The sequence below is a fragment of the Coregonus lavaretus genome (genome assembly GCF_964263955.1).
Source record: "Coregonus lavaretus genome assembly, chromosome: 7".
NCBI classification, from domain to species: Eukaryota; Metazoa; Chordata; class Actinopteri; order Salmoniformes; family Salmonidae; genus Coregonus; species Coregonus lavaretus.
The window spans coordinates 26416798-26442516 of NC_139994.1; the positions used below are offsets into that span (position 1 = coordinate 26416798).

At 42.7% G+C, this 25719-nt stretch overlaps 1 protein-coding gene across 1 annotated transcript in view; it reads left to right on the plus strand.

The window, feature by feature from the left end:
- The window catches only part of LOC311132968 (semaphorin-6D-like), a gene marked incomplete at its 5' end in the record, with an annotated part of 39017 nt that extends 33730 nt beyond the window's left edge, over positions 1 to 5287 (plus strand). Inside the window, one exon of the mRNA XM_084166367.1 lies at positions 1065 to 5287. Coding sequence (XP_084022493.1) covers positions 1065 to 2407 — 1343 coding nt within the window. The 3' untranslated portion in view covers positions 2408 to 5287. The remainder of the gene's footprint in view (positions 1 to 1064) is intronic.
- Positions 5288 to 25719: the final 20432 nt, after the last annotated feature.

Consider the following 25719-nt stretch of genomic DNA (forward strand, 5'->3'; position numbering starts at 1 on the left):
ACATGGGAGGGCCTTTGCTCGACAGGGCTTTCGAGAGAAAGACATTCGCTTTGGTTGAGTCTAATTACCATATGGGTCTCTCTCGCCCCATCCTATTTTTAACTGTTGGAGAAGAAAAGTGAATGATGAGATGAAAATAGGCAGAACATGTTGCTGCTCACCAGGGGCAGATGATATTAGTGGTGGGTGGATGTGTTTTTCGGTATTCTTTTGCATAAAAGATTTATAGAAATCTGTTGATATGATGCAAGGACACGGGCCAAGTACTCTTTCATACTTCACACTTTTAACACTGCAATTACTCAACGGCATCAAAATTCCATGAAACTACATGGTACCTTAATGAAAAGTGACTGACCACAACTTTGTTCAGGAAGCAACAAGCTACGCTTTCTTTAGTTACCTTGGTCCAGCACGTTCATCCACTCCTCCTAATCCCTCTGACGTTTTAATGGAGCTCCCCAGAGTACACAGACACCATTACCTCTGTTGGGCTAAACCCAACCCCAGCTGCTGCTCTGCTGTATATGCCAGGGCACCGTTCTCATTTAGCCTCCCCATAACCGAGCCACAATCCTTGGCTGTAGTGTGCCTGTTTGAGCCCAGATAAGCTTCTGGATATCTAAGTGTTGATCTTGGCCAGTGCGAGAAGCCAGGTACACCTGCAGTGAAGGATGAACTCAAATAAACTCTGCATAGTGGGAGAAAAACATGTATTTCTTTCCCAGGGACTTCTAAGCTGTTTGTGCTCTGTGTTTAGAGTCTGGGCTGATTTGAGTGTTTGTTATGATGAACGAGTAGACTGTCTGGAGGCTTCTCTGTCACGGCCTCCTGAGACTTTGGCAGCAGAGTACTTGGCAGGATAGCACTCCGTATTTGACGGAGGTAAGAAAGACGGATTGAATCCAGCCCTTGATTTAGGATGAGTCATGCTGTTACAGCCACAATGGGGGGACGGTTGAATGTGAAATCCTTTTGATATCATGACAGAATTGTATTTTCGAATGGGCTAAGTCATGACCTCACTTTCTTTCTTATGTTCTTTCTTTCTTTTTCTCCTTTAGGTGTCCGAAGGCTCCCTGACATGGAGAAGTCCAGCCCCAGCGTCCACTACACTCTCCTGATCGCCTGCGTCCTGGTGGCCTTCTTCCTCGGTGCCATCCTCTCCGGCTTCCTGGTATCATGCTACTGCAGTCACAACGCCCGCCGCGCCCACCGGCTTGGTAAGGACCCTGAGGCGTCCCTCCACCCCGCCCTCTCGCTGCGCAGCCTGGCCAAGCTAAACGGCCTGCTGGACAGTCAGCCCAAAGAGGAGAAGCTGGACGTGTCTACGCCCAAGATGTACAGCGCCTTCATTCCCAACGGGAAGGAGCACACTCCGGGCAGGCACAGGATGTCCCTGGGAGACCCGGACCTTAACCTCTCCCAAGGGGAGAACCTCTCAGGCCTACCTACCCCTGACTCCACCCCGGAGCTGCCCATCAAGAACATGAAAGCCTTCCGGAACCAGTGGGAGAGGAACCAGAACTGCAACAACGCCAAGGAGTCCAAGGCACCCCCCGGCACTGGCTTCGGCCTGGGTTCGTCGAGGTCCAGCTCGGGGGTCACCCAGCAGGTGTTCCCCTTCTCCCACAGCCTGACCATCGGCCAAGCCCTGGGGCACCTGCCTGAGGAGAGGAAGATCCCCAACGACGAGCGTGCACAGGGGGCTTCAGCCTCCCAGTCCTCCTCCTGCTACCCGCAGACGGTGGTGGACGTGGCGGCCCTGGACGAGCTCCTCCAGCACATCCACGAGGTCAGTGCCTCAGGCAGTCACAGCATCACTGTGCTGACCTCACCGTGTGCCCCCCTGCCGGGTAGCTCCAGCCATAACCACGGTCACAGCCAGAGCAGCTTCAGATCCCAGCCCCAGATCCCCGAGACGGAGTCGGCCCCGTACTACAGTTCCTCCACCCTGCCCAGGGACAGTCTGAACCGCCGCCTGGACGTGCCCCCAGACGCCGCCGCCTCCTCCTCGGCCGGCGCCACCCCGCTGCAGCAGCAGTCCATCCCCGAGCGGAGCGCAGTGACTCGCCACCACTCCCAGAGGCATTTAATGATCAAGATGGGCAATGGAGGGGCCGTCCCGCGCCAGCACAGCTTCAGACAGGGCGGGGTTGGGCCACCACCCCACCAGCTGCTCACCCGGATGAACTCGGGAGGCGGCGGTGGTGTCGGGGGAGGGGTCGGCTTTGAGGCCCACCGGCCGCTCATCCCCAGTGCCTGCCTGACACGGCAGCACAGCTACAGCGAACCGCCCCACCTCCACCGCGCCGCCATCGTACGCCGCACTGCCTCCCTAAAGCCCCAGGTACCCCCCAAGCCCCTCTTCCTGCCCGTAAATGAGCAAGGCAAGTACAACTACTGAGCGCTGAGGAGTCGGACCGAGAGGCTCCGACATGACAGACGACGTAACCGCGCTCCTCTCAGAGTTAGGGCAACTCCCCTCTGATGGGGGGGATTGAGTGGAGCTCGAGGGGGCAACTCCCGGGACTGGCACACCTTTTGGCGAGACGTCCGACAATAGCCTCCACACCTGATGAATGTCCTTATACCATATTGGTATTATTGCAATGCTACTTGATCACAGAACAGTGATGGATTCACAGGATATAGAACATGTGGTAGTATTAAATTGACTTGGGGAGGATCTATACCCTCGTTTGAGGCCAAAGAATAAAGTAACAGGGCCCAGAACTCAATGTAAAGAACAGATCACAAGTCGGCCACTGAAGCTGTGGACAATGCCTGCTTTAGCTTGGACCCAAGGCCTCAACCTAAGAGAGCACCTCACGACACAAACAGTGCTCATCCTGCCTGTAATGTATGTATACTGTATGTGTATACCTGTATATGCACTACACATGTGTAGATACACACAGGGCGTAACCATGAAGCAGCTACATGAACTGTGGTGAGACGGTCAACTCATAGCCATTTCTTAACCCTCTTATGACAGAGAGATACCATGCAGGCCACGCTCAGTACACACATTCGGTATATACATCCCTCGACGCAAGGGATTTTGCAATAACTTACCGTTGTGCAGCTAAGTATCAACTGTACCCCTTGATGTAAGGGTAGGTACTATACTTCATGCAGCATACCATATGAAATGACTACTTTGATAATGCTTGGAAAATGATTCATTCTGTATTAATGGAATGATGCTGAGGAACGAGACACATGGCGTCAGTATAGACCCAACATGCATCACAGTGTTACTATTATGTTTGTCACTGGTGGATGTGGGGCTCCGCTGCCCTGTGACAGGAGGCCACCTCGGGGCCTGATGAGTTAGGAGGATCCTTGAACTGCATTTGGAATTCTTACTTTTGGGACATAAATGCTATGATCATTCCAGAGAAATGTAACAAGCCCCCGATATGATTGTCATTGTCATTCAATAAGAGTATAGGGGTGCAGTGCACTGCAACCTCAAGTAATTTGTTTCATCCTTAACATTTGGTGAGAATTGGTTCTACATTGAGGTGCAATCATTCAGGCTATGTATTATATTATTATAAAATTATATTTAAAGCGGAGCCCCAAGAAATCACTCACGGGCACATAGCGCCCTCTTATGGACAAGCCCTTAATAACTGTGTAATAAAGTCAGTAATTATGTTTACCATATTGCTATTAACATTGTGGATATTGGTGTAAATAAAGGCAACTGTGGAATAATACTATCCAAACTTTGATTTGTATGTGTTAATGTGTGCCTTATTTAATCATGTGGTGTGGAAATGGACAAAAAGTATGTTTTTGTCTGCGTTGTCATTACAAATTCATTTAAAATCTTGACTCCTGCACGGACTCCATATCAGAGGTTCTGTTTCGCCTGGCAGTTGAAGTGTACATTGTAGGTCGACAGTTGCTGTTTTTTGTTTCATGCTCTTCAAGCTTCTTTATATACTGTATATTTTTATGACAAGGGGGGTTAGATGGAAAAGATGAGTCGATCTGAAAGTATATCAGCAATGTTAGGTCTGTGTCATGTTTTTGAAAGATCTCTCAAATATGTTCGAAATGGTATGGACATAGGGTGAGGCACAACTCTGCTTTACAAAGACATTGTATTTAATAAGGGCTCTATTCAATCTGTAAAGCTGAAGCGTTACAGATTCCGATAGAAATGTAAAGGTAATTTCGGAATGAGCCGACATACGCAGCCTGAATGCAATGTCTGCTAAAGCGGGAATATTGCCTTTAAATTTCAATCACGTTGTAAAGCTGGATTTTCGCAATGTGGATTGAATATAGACCCAAGTGTGGGGCGAAAGAGGCTAGCTGAGGGGGTTGCAAATGCTCCAAGAAGGGCTGGATGGTTGATAATTGCCTGGTCCAACAAGTATGCTATTCAAATGAAGCTAAGGATTATAGGACACAAAGTAGATGTGTCTGGAGATGCCTACAGTGAGGTAACAGTGCCCATAGGGGTATTACTGTAAAAGGAAAATTCCACCCCAAAACTATATTTTGGTATTTGTTTCATTAGTCTATTGTTGATCTAGTCCCCAAAATATTTAGCATGTCAGCAATCAAGTTCATACCGGTTGTATTTCTGTGTTTTTAAAGTTATAGCTTAACTTGATTGCTGACAGTCCCAAAATGTTTGCATATGTCAACAATGGACTAATGAAACAAATACCAAAATATAGTTTTGGGGTGGAACTTTCTTTAAATAGAGTAATAGCACCTGCAGAGTGTGTGTGTGCAAGGAACCAATACTTTGTTTTAAGTTGAGGTTAACAAGTGAGTTGATTGAGTGTGTGCATAGCACTGGCACCTTCTCTGCCTCAAGTTGAGCAGAAATATGAATATCAAATAATTCTATGCTAATGTCACCTGCCAGACACGTCATGAAATGCATACAACACTAAAACCACGGTATCTATATCCCCTCATATGGCCACTTTGACAGAAAAAAGTTGTTGGATAGATTTTACAAGTCAGATGAATGTAAACTGGTTACATTTGATTACTGTATGTATGTCAATATTGAATTTATATGCAATGTATGTGTTTTCAATTGCTATAAAAATCACTTCAGAAGAATGCTCTCTGACATGCATCTGAAATGTATTTCATTTTACATCTTATTAATGTATCATACCACTCACTCACTTGACCAATGAGGTTTACTTTTTTGTAAATATAGCAAACCAGAAGTCACCTGCATCTCCATGGTGATTTCATGGAGATGCCCCAGATGCTCCTGAGTTATATTAAACACAGCTGTATGTCCCCCTACAATTAAAGCTATCTAATAAAAATCTTCAAATGCATGTTGTACGTGTCAAATACTTCATACAACTGAGCGGCACCTGTCGTACGTGAACTAAGTCAATAGGGGCCCAATTCCGACCCGAGTTGGAACGTAATTCCTTTTTATGCACTGTTCCAAGTGGACCGTGTCCTCTACATGTCCAGTCAATAGTGTTTTTTATTTTTTACTTGGTCTTAACATACATTAAGATTGCGTTCTATTATAAAAATCCAAATAGATAATTTACATCGTTAATTTAGCTTATACCTTGAGCTGTCAGATTCTGATGTTCCGAACATGTCCATGTGAAGTTTCTAAAACATGTTTTAAGAAGAAAGAATAAAATAATTTTAGCCTAGTCTACTGTCCTGTCAAGAATGTGATTATGATTACATTCTTGACAGGGCTCCTGAGTGGCGCAGTGGTCTAAGGCACTGCATCGCAGTGCTAACTGTGCCACTAGAGATCCTGGTTCGAATCCAGGCTCTGTCGCAGCCGGCCGCGACCGGGAGACTCATGGGCGGCGCACAATTGGCCCAGCGTCGTCCAGGGTAGGGGAGGGAATGGCCGGCAGGGATGTAGCTCAGTTGATAGAGCATGGCGTTTGCAACGCCAGGGTTGTGGGTTCGATTCCCACGGGGGGCCAGTATAAAAAAATATATATATGTATTCACTAACTGTAAGTCGCTCTGGATAAGAGCGTCTGCTAAATGACTAAAGTGTAAAATGTAAATTATATCCTTGGAGAAGAATGAAAGCCATATTTTGTGAGGGATTCAAAAGAAGAAATGATTCAGGTTGCAACCACATGCACATTTTTTAACTCAGATATTTGGCACCCTCATGAGGTCTATAGCACACTGTGCAATGAAGAAGGAGATGACAGCTTCTGTATCGTTTATTGATGAGTATGTGTAGAGCTGGGATTCAATCCGATCGCGGGTTACAGGCATTGAAGCTTTTAAAGGCAATTTCCGATAGCAGCGTTTATGGTGAATGCAGTAACATTGCCTTAAAAATCCGCAATGCCAATGACCTGCGATCAAATTGATTCCCGGCCTAAGTGTTTTTATGCAGACACATTTTAGGTGTAGTGAGTTGAACAAAGAGGAAAATTGCATTCAATGATAATGAATGTATTAATCAATAGACAAGGAAATCTCACATAAGTGGTTGCATGGACCCAAATAACAATTTAAACCTTACTAACAGGTCAAATAGGACAAAACTATCAGTAACCAATGAATAGTAAAAGGAAGTAAAATAATCAAATGTAACTATCTAATCAATGACTAGGAAATGGTTATAACAACCAATAGTTATACAGTTCGAGGCTGTACTGCTCACAGGTGTGTTGACAAGCAATCAGGTTATTTTGCAAGCAATCTAAAACAATAACACAAAAGCGAGGCCCCATTGACTAAAAACAATACTGATCAAACACCGTGTAGTACTGAATGCATTTTCCTTTCAGACAAGTATAAAGACACGTTCAATAGGTTAAAGGCTCGATTCAAGCCGTAGCGCTGTTATAGCACGATTGACATTTAAAGGCAATGTTTCCGCATTCACAGAGACTGCATTAACGTTAAACGCTGCATAAGTCGGCTCAATCGGAAATTGCCTTTACATTTCAACCACGCTACAACACATATATTTTGCGCTACGGATTGAATCGAGCCCTAGGATGCAGATCCGTGATCCCAAAACAAAATACACCCACTATGAATACATTCAGTAGATCAAAGACATGACTTCACAAAAAATGTGTCAAATGAACCTGAAGCCATTTGCCTCTTCAGTGTAGGCCTGTCTTTAACACAACTTTTATATACAAGGCTAGCCCCCAGATTCAGTAGCCTTGTGATATTTAGTAGGCTGGGGGTTCGAGCCCGGGTCGAGTCATACCAAAGACTCTAAAGATGGGACCTGACGCGCCTCTGCTTGGCACTCAGCATTAAGGAGATGGGTTGGGCTGTAAGGCCCTGCACATCCTGTCCAGGGGGTGTGCTTGTAGGCCTACGTCAAGCTGCCTCACGCTACAGTGCCCTTCTGACTCAGACAAGGCTTACTTGTCCAAGGGTTACTTACCTCCCCCCGCTTCCTCATATTTACAATACTCAGCTAACACAAGGTCTTTTACACAACAAACAGCTCCAATGCTTAACCAAACGTGATTTTTATCAAGTACATTTTTACATTACATCAGTAAACTTGATAAACCTTCACATAAAGCTTTGTTTGGGTATAGCCTGTCCTGCTTGTGGTTAACAATTGATCGTCACTGAGGTACGTTTTTTCATAGGGGGCGCTGAATGTACATACTCTGTAGTACTCTTTCCATAATCTGTAGTAAATGTGCGCTTCTGGTCAGTATCTCTTCGAGACAGTTTTATGTACCACTAGCACATAACACCTTCCGGAGACACTTGAAACCCTACCTCTTTAAGGAATACCTGGAATAGTATAAAGTAATCCTTCTTCCCCCAACCCCCATAAAAAAAAAAGGTGGTTGTCCCACTGGCTATCATAAATTGAATGCACCAATTTGTAAGTCACTCTGGATAAGAGTGTCTGCTAAATGATGTAAATGTAATGTAAATAACACTAGCAGTTTCTCTTTCACTGCTGTCCTCCGCTCAACTCAAAAGGGGCCTCACTGGTGCCATTCATGAAAGCAGTTTCGGTCAGGCCTGACGCAGAGTGCTACCTGGCACTGTTGGCACTTCAATCCACAATCCATAGTGACTCCATTCTTCCTGCATTGTATGCACTTCTTTATTACCTTTTTTATAACACCCTTTTTCCTGACAGGGATAGGTACGTGTGTAGATTTAATCCTCAATTGTACATTTCTCACCTTCACTTGTTCTAGTAGATCAACAGACACCCCACAAAGCTGGTTTGTAAGCTCTTCTATGAATGCTTGGTGGGTCATGGGTGCAGTCCCATCCTTCTTGCACAGCTCCGTATGAATGACATGGCTGTTTGTAGTCGCCATGTCCACAAAGTGGTAAAATAAGCTGTTGTACCCCCTTACTGTTTCCTGTTGGCCTGAAAAGTATTGAATCAGATGATCTGACGAGTTAACACTTTCCTTGTGTTTAGCATATGCCACAACTGAAGTAGGGACTGGAATAGACATACAGCTCCAGCTGTTATCCTTGTTTTTCACCCTCCTTTCTACAGTGTCCCCGCAATACACTTGATGAATGGTGGTACCCATCGACACTTCCCGGGCATCCTTCCACTTCAAAGAGCAGGGAGCCCTCACTTATCCACCGTAAAGATCCTCTTGGGGATTTCTTGGTCAGTGCATTTTCTTCTGATCTTGGGAAGCCCAATCTGCCTTCCCTCATGGTGCCACATGCTCCAAAGTCCAGATCTAATAAATCCTTGAATGGTTTTGGACTGGAGAAGAAGTAGTCCAGGTACAGATGGTAACCTGATCCGGGGAAGGAGGGCCTCATGAGTGACATCACTGCATCATAAGACATCCCAGAACCAGTGGGGAATGTGGTTTTGCCTTTGTAAACAATAAGGTCCACTGTATAGAAATTGTTGGAGTCAGTTAACGCAAAAAGCTTTAAACCCCTCTCTTTGGTTCCCGTTTCTGATGTCACAATCCATTCGTGTATATTCAGGTCTCTCCACAGGTGGTAAAAGGACATGCAGGCATGACGAATGTCATTCATTAATGGTTTGAGGCAGAAAAGCCTGTCATATTCAGGTGTGCCTTTTTTCTGTCATTTTCAACATTATCTCTGGGGTAACATTTTAGTCATTTAGCAGACGCTCTAATCCAGAGCGACTTACAGTTAGTGAGTGCACACATTTTTCATACTGGCCCCCTGTGGGAATCGAACCCACAACCCTGGCATTGCAAGCGCCATGCTCTACCAACTGAGCTACAGGAGGCCTGATGTGGACGTTCCGTGATATGTACCTGTATCTTTTACAAGTCAACAAAGCGGTTAGAAACGACATTGAGAATATATTATTTTCCCTCCAGTAATCCACCATATTACTAAACTTCCGCTGACCTAGGAGGATGACCATTCCAATGAAATTATCAAACTAATTTATACCAACGCTTTTCCTCTTTTTTTCCCTTTCCATTTTATGTTGTATGTCTGAATCAGCTTGTTTGTTTGTGTGGAGGCAGAGGGTTCTGACAGTGTTCACACTGAAAAACAGTTTGAATAAGTCCAGAGGAGTGCGGTCAGATGAGGGGTCTTCTAGCTGTACTCCTGGCTGCTTGGCTGGACTAAATTTCAAATCGGCAAGAGCCTCATCAGGGTCTTTCTTAGTTTTCTACGGCTGTTTTGACAGGCTTGTTTTGTCTGTTGAAGTAGATGGGGTAGAGAGCTTTGGAATATTGGGCTGTGAAGACTCCTGTGAAAAGATGTTCAACATTCTTTTACGAGGGGATGTTTCTTCTGCAGCTTGTTTTGTCTGTTGAAGTAGATGGGGTAGAGAGCTTTGGAATATTGGGCTGTGAAGACTCCTGTGAAAAGATGTTCAACATTCTTTTACGAGGGGATGTTTCTTCTGCAGCTTGTTTTGTCTGTTGAAGTAGATGGGGTAGAGAGCTTTGGAATATTGGGCTGTGAAGACTCCTGTGAAAAGATGTTCAACATTCTTTTATGAGGGGATGTTTCTTCTGCAGCTTCTGCGTGCTGCACTCCTGGTCTGCAGGTATGACACTTGGAGGTGGTGCTTCATCCTCCACAGTTTCATCACTAAAAATACAAACAGACATGCAGTTACTAAATTAAATACTGCAAAACAGCACGATGGATGAGGAGGTTCTTTTTTTTTGGCATTAAAGCTAGCCTACATTCTGTGATCACTCCCACTTATTTTGGTATACAGCTGAGGGATGGGGCTAGGGACATGTAACCCCTCACACATTTATGGACAGTGCTCTAGATGCAAGGGCTGACAGTCCATGACATCCAATAGATATTCGTAATTATTATTTGTTATGATAAAAACATACTATACTATGCTCAAGGCTTTTATAAGTTAGCCTATATTCTTCATGAATCAATCAGTAAGTATCAAGAACTGAAATGACCGATGTTGACCTGTAAATCGCTTTGGATAAAAACATTACTTAAATGGATTTAGACTAGATAATGTTAAACAAGGTTTTAATGTGGAGCAATTAAATGGGGTATCAGTCTACTCGGTGACACCCACAGAACACAACTGTGAAGAGTTTATGCAAATATTAGCATTGTAGCTTATCGCAGGACTGTGACTGTGTGAAATCACCTCCACAGTCAGCCTACTGTGTGTATTGACATTCATATTGCACTGTACAGCCTACCTAAGGATTGGGGATCAATTAAATGGGGTATCAGTCTACTCAGTACCCAAGAGCTTTTTTCCCAACGTCCTCCTCAGAGTTATCAGACTCCAGAACATCCACGCTGTATTGTTTTCCTCTAGAATCGTGTTCAATACACAATTCACAGTTGTTTCAGAGTCCCGCAGTAAGAGCTACGAGGCTAATGTTCTCTGGGTGTCACTGAGTAGACTGATACCCCATGTCTTTGATCCACAATTCATAGGTAAGGCTATACAGTGAAATAAGTATGTCCCCAATGCAATTCTAAAGTCTAATACATCCAGTGTGATTTCAACAGAGTTTTGTAAAATTATCAAATTATTGTCTTTTGTAGATTTTATTTAACATTCCAACCTCATTTAGCATGATCTATTTAATTATGGCATAATTCTACTATTTGTATTAATTTGCGTCATTGTCAATGACATACTTTTATTTTGAAGGCTAACCGCAAAGTCCACTATTGTGGCTAATTCTTATTATGGCTAGCTTCACATAGATGGTCCGACCATCAAATAAGAACTTTCTTATAAATTAGGGTTATTTTAGATGATGACAGCTAGCTAGATATTTAGCTAGCTAACTACTGAAACAGATTATGTCGTTTTGTTATGTTTTTGGGGAAGAACATGGTTTGCATCCATCAGCTAGCTAGCTTTTTTAATGACCAGCACTGTAGGTGCGCGAGACAAAACTTTACCAGCGTCATAGCATACGTATCAATGAATCGTTGTGACATATGAAATACGAGTGATAGTGTAATCAATGTGTAATAACTACGTAAAAAAATAATGAACGCGTTAAAATATGATGTGAAGTGCAGTCATATTCAGGTCCTGATTGGTCAACAACCTTATTTGACAGTCGCTAGAGCGCAATAAACCAAGTAAAGCCCCTCCACCCAAACCCTCCCCTAACCCAGATGACACTGGGCCAATTGTGCGCCGCCCTATGGGACTCCCGATCACGGCCGGTTGTGATACAGCCCGGGATTGAACTTGGGTCTGTAGTGACGCCTCTAGCACTGCGATGCAGTACCTTAGACTGCTGCGCCACTCGGGAGGCCTGGGGGGAGAGGATTTCCTCCTTAACATGGGCACGTACATGGTCCACCATGAAGTCCTCAGGGACTATTTGTACCATTTTCTCAATTCATGGCAAGTTCCCTATATTATTGTGATGGCCACCCCTATATAAATTCCATGAACAATACTGATAGATCTCAATCCTGTGTAATGTTGTCAAGACAATAATTTTTCTTTGTCTGTATCCTAGCACAAATATGTACAACTACCTTCAGGTCTGGGGCCATAATCTGAAAGACAAAGCGACAGAAGACCAAATTTAGACGCAGTAATGTCATTTCTAGGTCTTCTGTCAGCTGATTTTGTAGCTGGATACAAATGTCCAATCTGCCAGGACAACATCAAGTACATTTATTTTATGCATGCATGCACTTAATGTATTACATTGCAATGTATGCAATTTACTTCAACGAGTACTGTATGTTGCACATGTCCATTGTTTTCAGTGAGGTGGTTCTGGATGGCACCATTTTGGAATACCAGCAACGGTACTCCCTACAACAGAGACCTGCCAGCGACCTTCAAGCCCCATCACCAATACTGGACACTGGAAGATAAATATTTATCAGTTTGTCCTTGTTTGAATGTCTTAAAACATCTTCTTAACCATTCACATGCGCTTACTATTTTATACTCAAAGGAAAACAAACAGTTGGCAGTGAGAATTGTTAACCTGCCTTTACTTGGCCCTCTGTAAATATCATATCAACATTTTGTTTTTCACAAAAAATTATTCAGTTGTTATTTCTTGACTTTACCAGTCACAACTGCAGGACACTAATTCCTGAGGCACCTGTGAGGAAGCTTTCACAGAAGTACGTTTCTGAAGGCCAGCTTTATGTGGAGCACAAGGATCTGCTGTCTCGTGCTGAGAAGAGTGCCACCTTTCTCTTGCCTCTACTTCAGAAACGGGCAATCACTGACCCCCATTCGACCAAGCGAGCCCTACCGCACTTTCTCGGGAGAAGTCAGCAAGAACTCCCCAGCCTGTGCTCTTCTCCACTACAGCGACACCGTGTGCTGCTTGATCGAAGAAATGAAGGCTATGCAGTTTCTCCACATCAACAGCCAACCAGAACTAATGAGGAGACTGGCAGAGGAGTGCCCTTTTCTTTTTGATTTCATAGGGATGGGAGGGTACATTTCACCAGGAGGTTGTTCACATTTTCAGGGAAGTATTCCGAAAGGTTCAGGACACACTATGTACCTCTGCGGTCTCCACTCCACTAATGAGACAAGGTGATTGTTGGAGCCATATTCTCTTGTTTAATTATTTGTGCTATATTTCTTTTGTTGTTGCCCAATTTAAAATATTATCATTATGAAATTCGACTCGATTATGTGTATTATGAATGCATGGAATAATTAAGTTATTATTCTTGTGTCAACTAAGGCGATAGGGATCATACAGTGGGGAAAAAATATATTTAGTCAGCCACCAATTGTGCAAGTTCTCCCACTTAAAAAGATGAGAGAGGCCTGTAATTTTCATCATAGGTACACGTCAACTATGACAGACAAAATGAGAAAAAAATTCCAGAAAATCACATTGTAGGATTTTTTAGGAATTTATTTGCAAATGATGGTGGAAAATAAGTATTTGGTCAATAACAAAAGTTTCTCAATACTTTGTTATATACCCTTTGTTGGCAATGACACAGGTCAAACGTTTTCTGTAAGTCTTCACAAGGTTTTCACACACTGTTGCTGTTATTTTGGCCCATTCCTCCATGCAGATCTCCTCTAGAGCAGTGATGTTTTGGGGCTGTCGCTGGGCAACACGGACTTTCAACTCCCTCCAAAGATTTTCTATGGGGTTGAGATCTGGAGACTGGCTAGGCCACTCCAGGACCTTGAAATGCTTCTTACGAAGCCACTCCTTCGTTGCCCGGGCGGTGTGTTTGGGATCATTGTCATGCTGAAAGACCCAGCCACGTTTCATCTTCAATGCCCTTGCTGATGGAAGGAGGTTTTCACTCAAAATCTCACGATACATGGCCCCATTCATTCTTTCCTTTACACAGATCAGTAGTCCTGGTCCCTTTGCAGAAAAACAGCCCCAAACCATGATGTTTCCACCCCCATGCTTCACAGTAGGTATGGTGTTCTTTGGATGCAACTCAGCATTCTTTGTCCTCCAAACACGACGAGTTGAGTTTTTACCAAAAAGTTCTATTTTGGTTTCATCTGACCATATGACATTCTCCCAATCCTCTTCTGGATCATCCAAATGCACTCTAGCAAACTTCAGACGGGCCTGGACATGTACTGGCTTAAGCAGGGGGACACGTCTGGCACTGCATGATTTGAGTCCCTGGCGGCGTAGTGTGTTACTGATGGTAGGCTTTGTTACTTTGGTCCCAGCTCTCTGCAGGTCATTCACTAGGTCCCCCTGTGTGGTTCTGGGATTTTTGCTCACCGTTCTTGTGATCATTTTGACCCCACGGGGTGAGATCTTGCGTGGAGCCCCAGATCGAGGGAGATTATCAGTGGTCTTGTATGTCTTCCATTTCCTAATAATTGCTCCCACAGTGATTTCTTCAAAACAAGCTGCTTATCTATTGCAGATTCAGTCTTCCCAGCCTGGTGCAGTTCTACAATTTTGTTTCTCGTGTCCTTTGACAGCTCTTTGGTCTTGGCCATAGTGGAGTTTGGAGTGTGACTGTTTGAGGTTGTGGACAGGTGTCTTTTATACTGATAACAAGTTCAAACAGGTGCCATTAATACAGGTAACGAGTGGAGGACAGAGGAGCCTCTTAAAGAAGAAGTTACAGGTCTGTGAGAGCCAGAAATCTTGCTTGTTTGTAGGTGACCAAATACTTATTTTCCACCATAATTTGCAAATAAATTCATAAAAAATCCTACAATGTGATTTTCCGGATTTTCTTTCTCAATTTGTCTGCCATAGTTGACGTGTACCTATGATGAAAATTACAGGCCTCTCTCATCTTTTTAAGTGGGAGAACTTGCACAATTGGTGGCTGACTAAATACTTTTTTTCCCCACTGTAACTTCCCCAATCTTCCTCCTGTGAGGGGGTTGTACAGATGCTGGCACCAGACACGAGGCAGTTGACTGCAGGAAGACAGCAGGCAGACATCCCACTCTCATTCGTGGCATTTTCACTTTGTTCTGCACACATGGTAAATGACAAGTTACTGTGGTTTATACTTTCCTACAAGAAACCGTTTAATAAGAAATACATTGAACATCACCACTGCGTTATTGATTATGTAGATACTTCATTTTATAGGTGTATATATATATACGTAAACATGTATGCGCACATGACTGTAAGTCGCTTTGGATAAAAGCGTCTGCTAAATGGCATATTATTATTATTATTATTATATCTCGGCTTCAAGTCTGTTAATGTTACATTCACTATCCTCCGGACAAGATTTCAACTCTGTCAGTATGCTCTTGTATGTTCTCGGTCTTTGACCTGTTTCTGTTTAATCTCCTCCCAAGTAAAAGTGTCAGGAACAAATTAGTTCCTGTTTTGTCCTTTACATATTGTGTTTAGGTCCCAAGATTGTCATCTACGACAATGCCTGCCAGTCGCACACACTGCCTGAGGAGACTCCACGGCTTCTTCTGGGAGACATGGTTTCTTGTGGGTCAGTTTCACTGGAGGAACCACTCAGGTCTGTTTTGCCTCATAATTATCTCCCAAAACCATTTAACACTTAACCATTACATAAGCATATATTGTTCTTGTTGTTGTATATGATATATGTGTTGATGTATTGATAGAATAGGATAGGATGAACTTTAATGTCCCCAAGGGGGAAATTGTCTTTGACACACAGTACTTACTGCTGTATACCAAATAGACACTGTACATTACACATTCAATTTAATGTGATGATTATGTACTTGTTGCTGCAATTTTCTCATCTGGATGTTATTATTTGTGCCCTTAAAGTTGTATCCACTTGAAAAACATAATCTGAAACCACTTTCTATTTTGACATTCTTTTCAGGATGCAACGTAGGGTACAAATGGACAGCTACCCTCAATTTCAGAGGATAAATTCCCAGGTGGCAGAACAAAACAATTCTCTGTTAAAAAGAACGAAAGGCCAGCTGTCATATATGAACAGGGAGAACTTCATGACACATCTTCAGCTGTTCCTGTGGCACAGATCCTGCCAAATTATTATTAAGTGTAGCTACATTTGATTGTAGTAATGTGAATGCCCCGCCCATGTCAGGATTTCCCTGCACACAATCTACTTATTTTCCATTTTCTTTCTTTTATCAGGAATAATGTTTGAATCTATGTGTGCTTGGGGTCTTGCTTGAAGATCCACTTTTGACCAAGTTTCCATCTTTCTTTCAACGCCAAACCCACCGTTGGTGTGTGTGGCCAAACACCTCTATTTTGTCTCATCTGACCATAGCACCTGATTACAATCCAAGTGCCAATGCCATTTAGAAAGCTCCAAGCGTTTACATTTATTGGTTACTCGCAATAAAAGCTTTTTTCTGCCAACCCTTCCAAAGAACCTGGCATTGGCATGGAGGTGGCATCTAATTGTAGATTAACAGACTTGGTGACCCCAAGATGGGACCAAGTTCTGTAATTCTCCTTGGACTTTTCTTTGCCTCCAGAACCATCTTCCTCACTGTACGTGGGGACAAGATCCACATGCACACACCTGGTGTAATATTATTTTATTAATAATACAATATGTTCATAATACTGTATTATGAACGGTGTCCCACAGGGGTCGATTTTAGGTCCTGTACTTTAAACTGTATATATAAACAATATTGGTGTCATTGCAAAAGAACTGTAACATCCACCTGTATGCAGGTAACCCTGTTGTGTATGTTATTGCTCCCACGGTTGACCAGGCTCTTTTGGAGCTTCAATCTGCCTTTATTGCCTTGCAGAAAGCCTTTGTTGAACTGAAATTGGTACTGCAGGTAAAACCTGCATCTGTATCAAATGTATCTGATGATTTATGCATATGTACATTGGAAGCATGTTGATGAGTTAAAAAAAAAAAAAAAAAAAAAAAAGCCCTTCTTTTATAGGAATAAGTCATGCCGCGCGTTATATAGCAGAAAACAAATCATTCAGTCGACATTCATCGCGGCTTTAGACTATGACGATATAGTCTATATCCCTCAAACTCAACCCTGGAACTCAAAGCCAATTCCACTGATTTAGACCTGGGACACCAGGTATGTGCAATAAATGATCAGGTAGAACAGAAAACCAACTAGGCTCCGGACCTCGTAGGGTAAGAGTTGAGTACCCCTGGTCTATATGAATGCAGCTGCTACTGCATTGAACTCATTAGATGCAGTTTATCATAGTCCAGTACGCTTTATTACAGGCAATAGGTTAAGTACACATCACTACATTATGTATCAGAAAGTCCTCTCTTAAATCTCATAGATCAATGCACTGCTCTATTTTTGTTCATAAAACCCTGTTGCGCAAACTTCTGCCATTCCACAGAGTCGCCAGACCCGTTCACAGGGATGGTTAACTTTATAGTTCCGGTTGATCAGTACAGAAATAGGTAAATCTGCATTCAGTTTTTTTTGCACCCCGTGTATGGAATGATCTGCAGAGCTCTCTGCACCTTGATGCTCTGTTGCCTCTAGGGCAGTTCAAGTCATTATTGAGAAATGTGTTTTCTTTTTTAAATGTTTGTAATATTGTATAATTTGTATTATAACTGGTTGATGATTGTATTAGCATTTATTGACTACATTTCATATTTATTATGTGTATTTTTATGTATTACAAAAAAGAGACCTGGGTCTCAAAATTACTCAGTTTAAATAAAGGTTACTTAAAATTGTATGGTGGTGCTAATCTTTTTGCAGGCGGTCTTGTTTATTTTGATTGCTATATATATACAGTGGGGAAAAAAAGTATTTGGTCAGCCACCAATTGTGCAAGTTCTCCCACTTAAAAAGATGAGAGAGGCCTGTAATTTTCATCATAGGTACACGTCAACTATGACAGACAAAATGAGAAAAAAAAATCCAGAAAATCACATTGTAGGATTTTTAATGAATTTATTTGCAAATTATGGTGGAAAATAAGTATTTGGTCAATAACAAAAATGTTGTCAATACTTTGTTATATACCCTTTGTTGGCAATGACACAGGTCAAACGTTTTCTGTAAGTCTTCACAAGGTTTTCACACACTGTTGCTGGTATTTTGGCCCATTCCTCCATGCAGATCTCCTCTAGAGCAGTGATGTTTTGGGGCTGTTGCTGGGCAACACGGACTTTCAACTCCCTCCAAAGATTTTCTATGGGGTTGAGATCTGGAGACTGGCTAGGCCACTCCAGGACCTTGAAATGCTTCTTACGAAGCCACTCCTTCGTTGCCCGGGCGGTGTGTTTGGGATCATTGTCATGCTGAAAGACCCAGCCACATTTCATCTTCAATGCCCTTGCTGATGGAAGGAGGTTTTCACTCAAAATTTCACGATACATGGCCCCATTCATTCTTTCCTTTACACGGATCAGTCGTCCTGGTCCCTTTGCAGAAAAACAGCCCCAAAGCATGATGTTTCCACCCCCATGCTTCACAGTAGGTATGGTGTTCTTTGGATGCAACTCAGCATTCTTTGTCCTCCAAACACGACGAGTTGAGTTTTTACCAAAAAGTTCTATTTTGGTTTCATCTGACCATATCACATTCTCCCAATCCTCTTCTGGATCATCCAAATGCACTCTAACAAACTTCAGACGGGCCTGGACATGTACTGGCTTAAGCAGGGGGACACGTCTTGCACTGCAGGATTTGAGTCCCTGGCGGCGTAGTGTGTTACTGATGATAGGCTTTGTTACTTTGGTCCCAGCTCTCTGCAGGTCATTCACTAGGTCCCCCCGTGTGGTTCTGGGATTTTTGCTCACCATTCTTGTGATCATTTTGACCCCACGGGGTGAGATCTTGCGTGGAGCCCCAGATTGAGGGAGATTATCAGTGGTCTTGTATGTCTTCCATTTCCTAATAATTGCTCCCACAGTTGATTTCTTCAAACCAAGCTGCTTACCTATTGCAGATTCAGTCTTCCCAGCCTGGTGCAGGTCTACAATTTTGTTTCTGGTATCCTTTGACAGCTCTTTGGTCTTGGCCATAGTGGAGTTTGGAGTGTGACTGTTTGAGGTTGTGGACAGGTGTCTTTTATACTGATAACAAGTTCAAACAGGTGCCATTAATACAGGTAACGAGTGGAGGACAGAGGAGCCTCTTAAAGAAGAAGTTACAGGTCTGTGAGAGCCAGAAATCTTGCTTGTTTCTAGGTGACCAAATACTTATTTTCCACCATAATTTGCAAATAAATTCATAAAAAATCCTACAATGTGATTTTCTGGAAAAAAAATTCTAAATTTGTCTGTCATAGTTGACTTGTACCTATGATGAAAATTACAGGCCTCTCTCATCTTTTTAAGTGGGAGAACTTGCACAATTGGTGGCTGACTAAATACTTTTTTTCCCCACTGTATATATATGTATATATATATATATATATTTTTTTTTTGGGGTATCCTGTAGTTTTGTTGTTGTTGTATGTTTTTTGTTGAGGAAGTAGCTTTTGTTTGAGTCATTTATAATAAAATATATATTTGATATTAAATCAAATACATGAATGATCACCGAACCTGTCTGAATTCCTTTCATTATCTGGACCTAGTTATACAATGGTTTATGTGCTATAATTCAGTCAAAAGTTGATGTATTGTTTTATTTTATTTTATTAAAATCATTGAGTACCTTTTTCCAGTATCCAGCTGTTTATAAGAAGTGCTGTAATTCATATAGATTGACCTGTGATCTGTGTGACAGGCGATTTCCAGTGCAATTTGGTCAGTTACAATCCATTCGCATTTGCGTGGGTGGTAATTGTACAGGCAGGCATGACGAATATCATTCATTGGTGGTTTGATTCGAAACAGCCTGTCATATTCAAGTCTTCTCTTCCTCCTGTTATTGACGGCAGCCTCCTCTGCATCACTCATGTGAATGTTCCATGATATGACTATCTATCCCTGGACATAAACGTAGTTGGAAACAGCACTGAGAAGAGGTTCAAATCTTTCCAGTAATCCACTATCTTTCTCAGCTTCAGCTGACCTATGAAGAGAACCAGGCCAATACATTTGTAAAACTCAACAATGGTAACATCCTGCCATTCATATTATTTTATTTTTTAAATGTTAATAGCAGCTTGTTTGTTTGTATTGTGACAGAGGGTTTTGACAGTGGCTTTGCTGAAAAACTGTTTGAATAAGTCCGGAGGAGTGCTTTCGGATGAGGGGTCTTCTAGTTGTACTCCTGGCTGCTTGGCTGGCTGACGTTTCAAACGGGCAGGAGCCTCATCAGGGTCTTTCTCAGTTTTCCACTGCTGTTTTGACGGGCTTGTTTTGTCTGTTGAAGTAGATGGGTTAGAGAGGTTCGGAATTTTCTCTATGCCCCATGGCAAAATTGCAGGAATTGAACTTTAAAACTAAAGAAATTCTCTCTTCCCTGCCACAAGGGGGGACGCTAAAATGTTTTGCTGGCAAGGTGGGGGGATTGATGGATGTGGGTACACAGACCCACTAGCCACTGCTGCCCCCCATGAGTTCCGTTTTTTTTGCCCATCCCTGAACTAAACCATGTCAGTTTTTAGCTAGTTTTTTTTTAGCACATACATTTTGTTGTAACGTTTGAGACACGTATCACATGAACACACATAAGACATGGCAAAATGTGTAGAGTTGTAGGACATTTTGAAGACATTTAGTGGTTGGAAAATTGTTCCAACATCATGTTTGGTTGTAGTGACAGTGTTAAGTTTTCTAGCATTCATTTACATTTTTGTGCAGCCGGTCCTAGCAAAGAGAGAACCTTTAGTCTGTATATACCACCCACCATCTTTGGTGCTAGCTACATTTTTCACACGTGGCCCCTTAGAGAAAATATTTGGGACCGGTGTAGAATTGGCTAAAGAAATGTGATAACTGAATTTTGAATAGCCCATTTGGGAGAATTATTGCTAAATTGTCTAGCCCATCTTTGCAAGAGCACCACACTGCAGTCAAATGAAAACAGCTTAGTTCTTACGTCTTCAAAAGGATCCAGCCCCTACTGGTATTAGCCATCCGGGTAATTTATCTGGGTAATTTGTCGATGCATATGAGCCGCTGGCGCTTGTATCAAGGTCCATTGAGTAAAGGGGTATTAGAATATGGATATATGAGCAAGCATCACTAAGCAAGTGAATTATTTTGGCCTACAACACCACGACGCTGCAGAGTATTTTCTCCTTATGTTTTGGTTATTAGACATAGGTGTAGTACGCGCGCAATCTCGCAGTACTGTGAGCAAAGGTTTTGCAAGCGCCATGCTCTACCAACTGAGCTACAGGAGGCCAAGATGTCACACTAGTATTAGTTTATAATCAGTGGTGTAAAGTACTTAAGTAAAAATACTTTAAAGTACTACTTAAGTAGTTTTTTGGGGTATTTGTACTTTACTATTTATATTTTTGACAACTTTTACTCCACTACATTTCTAAAGAAAATAATGTACTTTTTACATTTTCCCTGACACCCAAAAGTACTCGTTACATTTCGAATGCATTGCAGGACACTAATTCACGCACTTATCAAGAGAACATCCCTGGTCATCCCTACTGTCTCTGACCTGGCAGACTCACTAAACACAAATGCTTTGTTTGTAAATTATGTCTGAGTGTTGGAGTGTGCTCCTGGCTATCCGTAAATAAATAAAAAACAAGAAAATCGTGCCATTTGGTTTGCTTAATATAAGGAATGTGAAATAATTTATACTTTTACTTTTGATACTTAAGTATATTTTAGCAATAACATTTACTTTTGATACTTAAGTATATTTAAAACCAAATACTCAAGTAGTATTTTACTGGGTGACTTCAAGTAAAAGTGAGTTATTTTCTATTAAAGGTATCTTTACTTTTACTCAAGTATGACAATTGGGTACTTTTTCCACCACTGGTTATAATGGCACCAGGTTGTGGTAGGGGGACACACACACAGAAAAAGTAATGTGGGTAGACTGGCATCTGGCAATTCATTTTATTGACAAGCAAAAGACATGTACTTTACAAAGCTCCCCCACCCCCACCTAAATTCAATCCAAGGCATACAACTGGTTTAGCTTTTAAGGAAGACCACACACATTGCACTAAAAGCACAAAGCTTGTGCCCTCCATTTTCATAGCCACCCAACATTAGGGACAACATTACTGGTACAAGATTACTGTTCTACAACATTCTCAGTCAAGGTGTGATAGCAGAGGTTTTTCAGCCCTGTCATCTGTTTGTTCAAGCTAGTTTTCCTTGAGAAGGCATATGAAGTGACAATCTAGCCTGTGTTTATTTTATTTTATCAAGAACAAACACTTTCTTCACGCAGCATTCAAACTCATTTCTTCACATGCTAAACATAAGTCACTTTGTTTTGAGCTAGCTTCATCGTCAGCTTCGAGACAAAACGAGCGCACCCACTCCGTCTGCATCAGAGTCTGTAGAGGAGTTTTCATCTGAATTGTGCCAATCGTGGAAGCAATTTCTGTCAGGGATGAGACAGAGTGGTACCTGGTACTCATTACATATCCAGGGAGTTTGCAGGTAACCCCTCGTCTTCTTGCAGTTTTCACAGTGCCTGCGTCCAAATGTGGCCATTCTGCTTATGTTGTCAGTCACCTTGATACGGATGGGCATGTGTCCAGTTTTCCCCCTCCTGGTGGGAATCTCAAGGGGAACCTCACAAAGCTGTGCTGTGAGATTTTCCATGAAATCTTTGTGAGGCACGGGCTGAACTTTGTTCCCTTTGCACAAATCCTTGTGAATCAGGAAGCTGTTCGTAGTCGCTATGTCCACAAAGAGGAAGAACAAACTGCGGTACCACTTGAATGTCTTGCGGTTGGCTGAGTAGCACGAAATCAGTTCCTCAGATAAGTCAATGCCTCCAATGTGTTTATTGTATTCTACAATCGGCGTTGGGACTGGAATGGACTCAGTGGTCCAGCTGCCAACCTTGTTTTTCACTCTCCTGTTTGCCTCTTCCCCGCCCTGCACCTCATGAATGGTGGAAACAACAGACACCTCCCATGGGTCCTTCCACTTCACAAAGAGTAGGGAGCCCTCCCTTATCCATCTGAATGACCCTCTTGGGGATTTCTTGGTCAGTGCATTTTGTTCTGATCACGGGTAACCTCTGCGGCAGTCCCGCATGCTGCCACAGGCTCCAGTCCTCAGGGATAATAGGTATTTGAATAGTTTTGGACTGGAGAAAAAGTTGTCCAGGTACAGATGGTACCCTGATCCGAGGAAGGAGGGCTTTATGAGTGACATCACTGCATCGTAAGACATTCCACAGCCAGATGGGAACGTGGTCTTGCCTGTGTATACTATATAGTCAACTGTATAGCCATTGCTGGAGTCAGTCAACACAAAAAGCTTGAAGCCCACCTTAGTGAGCTTTTCCTTAAAATGTTCATGCGCCCTTAGATTTGATACCATACATTTTGATGCCACACTCCGTTTGTGTACGGACAAGTTTTTCTGTGGGTGGTAATAGGACAGGCAGGCATGACGGATGTCATTCAGTAACGGTTTGAGTCGGAATAGCCCGTCATATTCAGGTGTGCCCTTTCTATGGTCATTGACAGCGTCCTCATCAGGATCACTCGTGTGAATGTTCCATGATAGGACTCTGTATCAATCCCTGGACATCACAGTAGCTGGAAACGCCACAGAGAATGTGTTATTTTTTCTCCATTAATCTGTGATATTTGCCAGCTTCATCTGCGCTATAAAGAGGATCATTCCGATTTTTTCCCCTTTTTCCCTCTGTTCAAAGCGGCTTGTTTATTTGTATTGTCGCAAAGGGTTGTGACGGTGGCTTTGCAGAAAAATAGTTTGAATATGTCCAGCGGTGAGTACGTTGCAGAAGCATTTAGTTGTACTCCCGGACACCGGTCTGGAGAAAAATTCAAAGGGGCAGAGCCTTCATCATGATCCTTCTCAGTGCTCCAAGACTTGAATGGCAGAGAGACTTTGTGGTGAGAGAGACCTTTTCTTTGAGGGTGCCTTCAGTGAGGGCATAATGTTCTTCTGCCAATGGTTCTGACGGGCTACACTGTTGTTCTGAAGGTAAGGCGATTAGCAGTGGCGGTGCTTCATCCTCTTCAGTTTTAATACTACAAAAACAAACAAAAAACTTTAAGTCGATTCAAATAAATTAATATTCTGTCAATTCCATTAAAAGATGTTTGAACAACAAATTGATCTCTGTTCAATTAAGTTATTCCGAGTCACACACTAAAGTTTCTCACTAGTGTTGCAAACAGAAACTTTATTCTTAGATCAATGAAACTGGATAACAGCTGAACAATGCCTGGAAATGTTTTTCTGGTAGCAGATGCTTTCAATAAACATCATTACTTGTCTTTCTCACCACCATAAGAAAAAGTGTTAATACACCATCCTACACTTGATGATCTTAGTGCAAAAAATTATCTTCGTCTTTTTCAGTTACTCACCCTTGATTAGATGGCCAAATTGTAACTACCCTTGCCAAAATAGCAAGCCTCTGACTTAAAAGATTTAGCCAGAAAAAAGACTGACCATTACAAATCATATCAGGAGGCTTGGATAGACCAATCAGAGAAAACACCGGCAAAATTACATTTCTCAGTACTTTATTTACCGGTACAATAAACATCTGGATAAACAGACATACAGGTAGTAATGAATGTGCACATTCAATATATAATCAAAATACCTCAACATGTGTGATTGCTGTGACTCTTTAAGTGGTGAGCATTGTTCTCCCGGTGACTCGGGACTGTGAGTGAATCCGTTTGATACCGCCCCAAAGTCTGATGATGGCGAAAACAGAGCCTTTTGTTCGTGGTATGCTGCATCCTGTAGAGAAGCTGCTTTGTGGTCCTTCATCCCAATCACTCAAGTCAACACTAAAAGGAGATGAGCATGTAAACATGTTGACAAAATAGCAACAAAATGACGAGTACTAGGCTATCCAGAGAATCTAGGCTAAACGAAGACAAGGATTCCTACAGCTTGTGACAATACTTAGCTAGAGGTGTCTGTTGATTTCTATATTTCACATTTTGGGTACCTAGCTATAGCCCATTTCCTAGACCAGAGTTCTAGCTGTATAACATTTAGCCATTTTGCAAAATATTTGCCGAACCGTACCTGGTACAGCTACGCTTTTCCCTCGTCGGAGAGTATCTCCATGGTCAGTGGCCGGTTCTGATCAGTGTTGGCAACTTAGCGACTTTGTCGCTATATTTAGCGAGTTTTCAGACCCCTCTAGCGACACATTTACAAAAAAGCGACTAGCGACAAATCTAGCGACTTTCTCTGGTGTTATTGGAGACTGACATGAAAGCACGTATCGTTCTTACTCTTCTCAACGAGCAGCGGGTGCTTTGTTACCCCCGTCCCAAAGCACTCACAGGCAGCCCAGTCCTCGCGGAGCAGTCCCTCCCAGCTGCAGTCAGAGCAGGAGATGTTCACCCCTCCGCGTCCAGACTGCAAATGAATCGCGCATGCGGGAAGCCGCCGCTGGCTGATCCCGTCCTGGCTTACATTCAGGGCGGGATGTAAATGTAGGGTGTTTTTTACTCACTTTTTGTCTCTCCCACGACGTTATTCCTCTCTCCTACAGCGTCCATCACAATTACATGCACATGGCCAATTATGCAAATTAGGTGATGACGTCATTTAGCGACTTTACAGAGTTGGCAACACTGGTTCTGATAAGGAATGCGTCGACTCGTTTGCATCACCGAGCGATGCCCATTAAATTATTACATCCAATTGTTAGACGCTACCCTTTCGAAAAAAGATTGCAGTCAGAGTGCAGTATAACTGCAGTATGCTGCAAATACTGTGTCCAAAATAACACCGTTTTTTGTACTGCAGTAA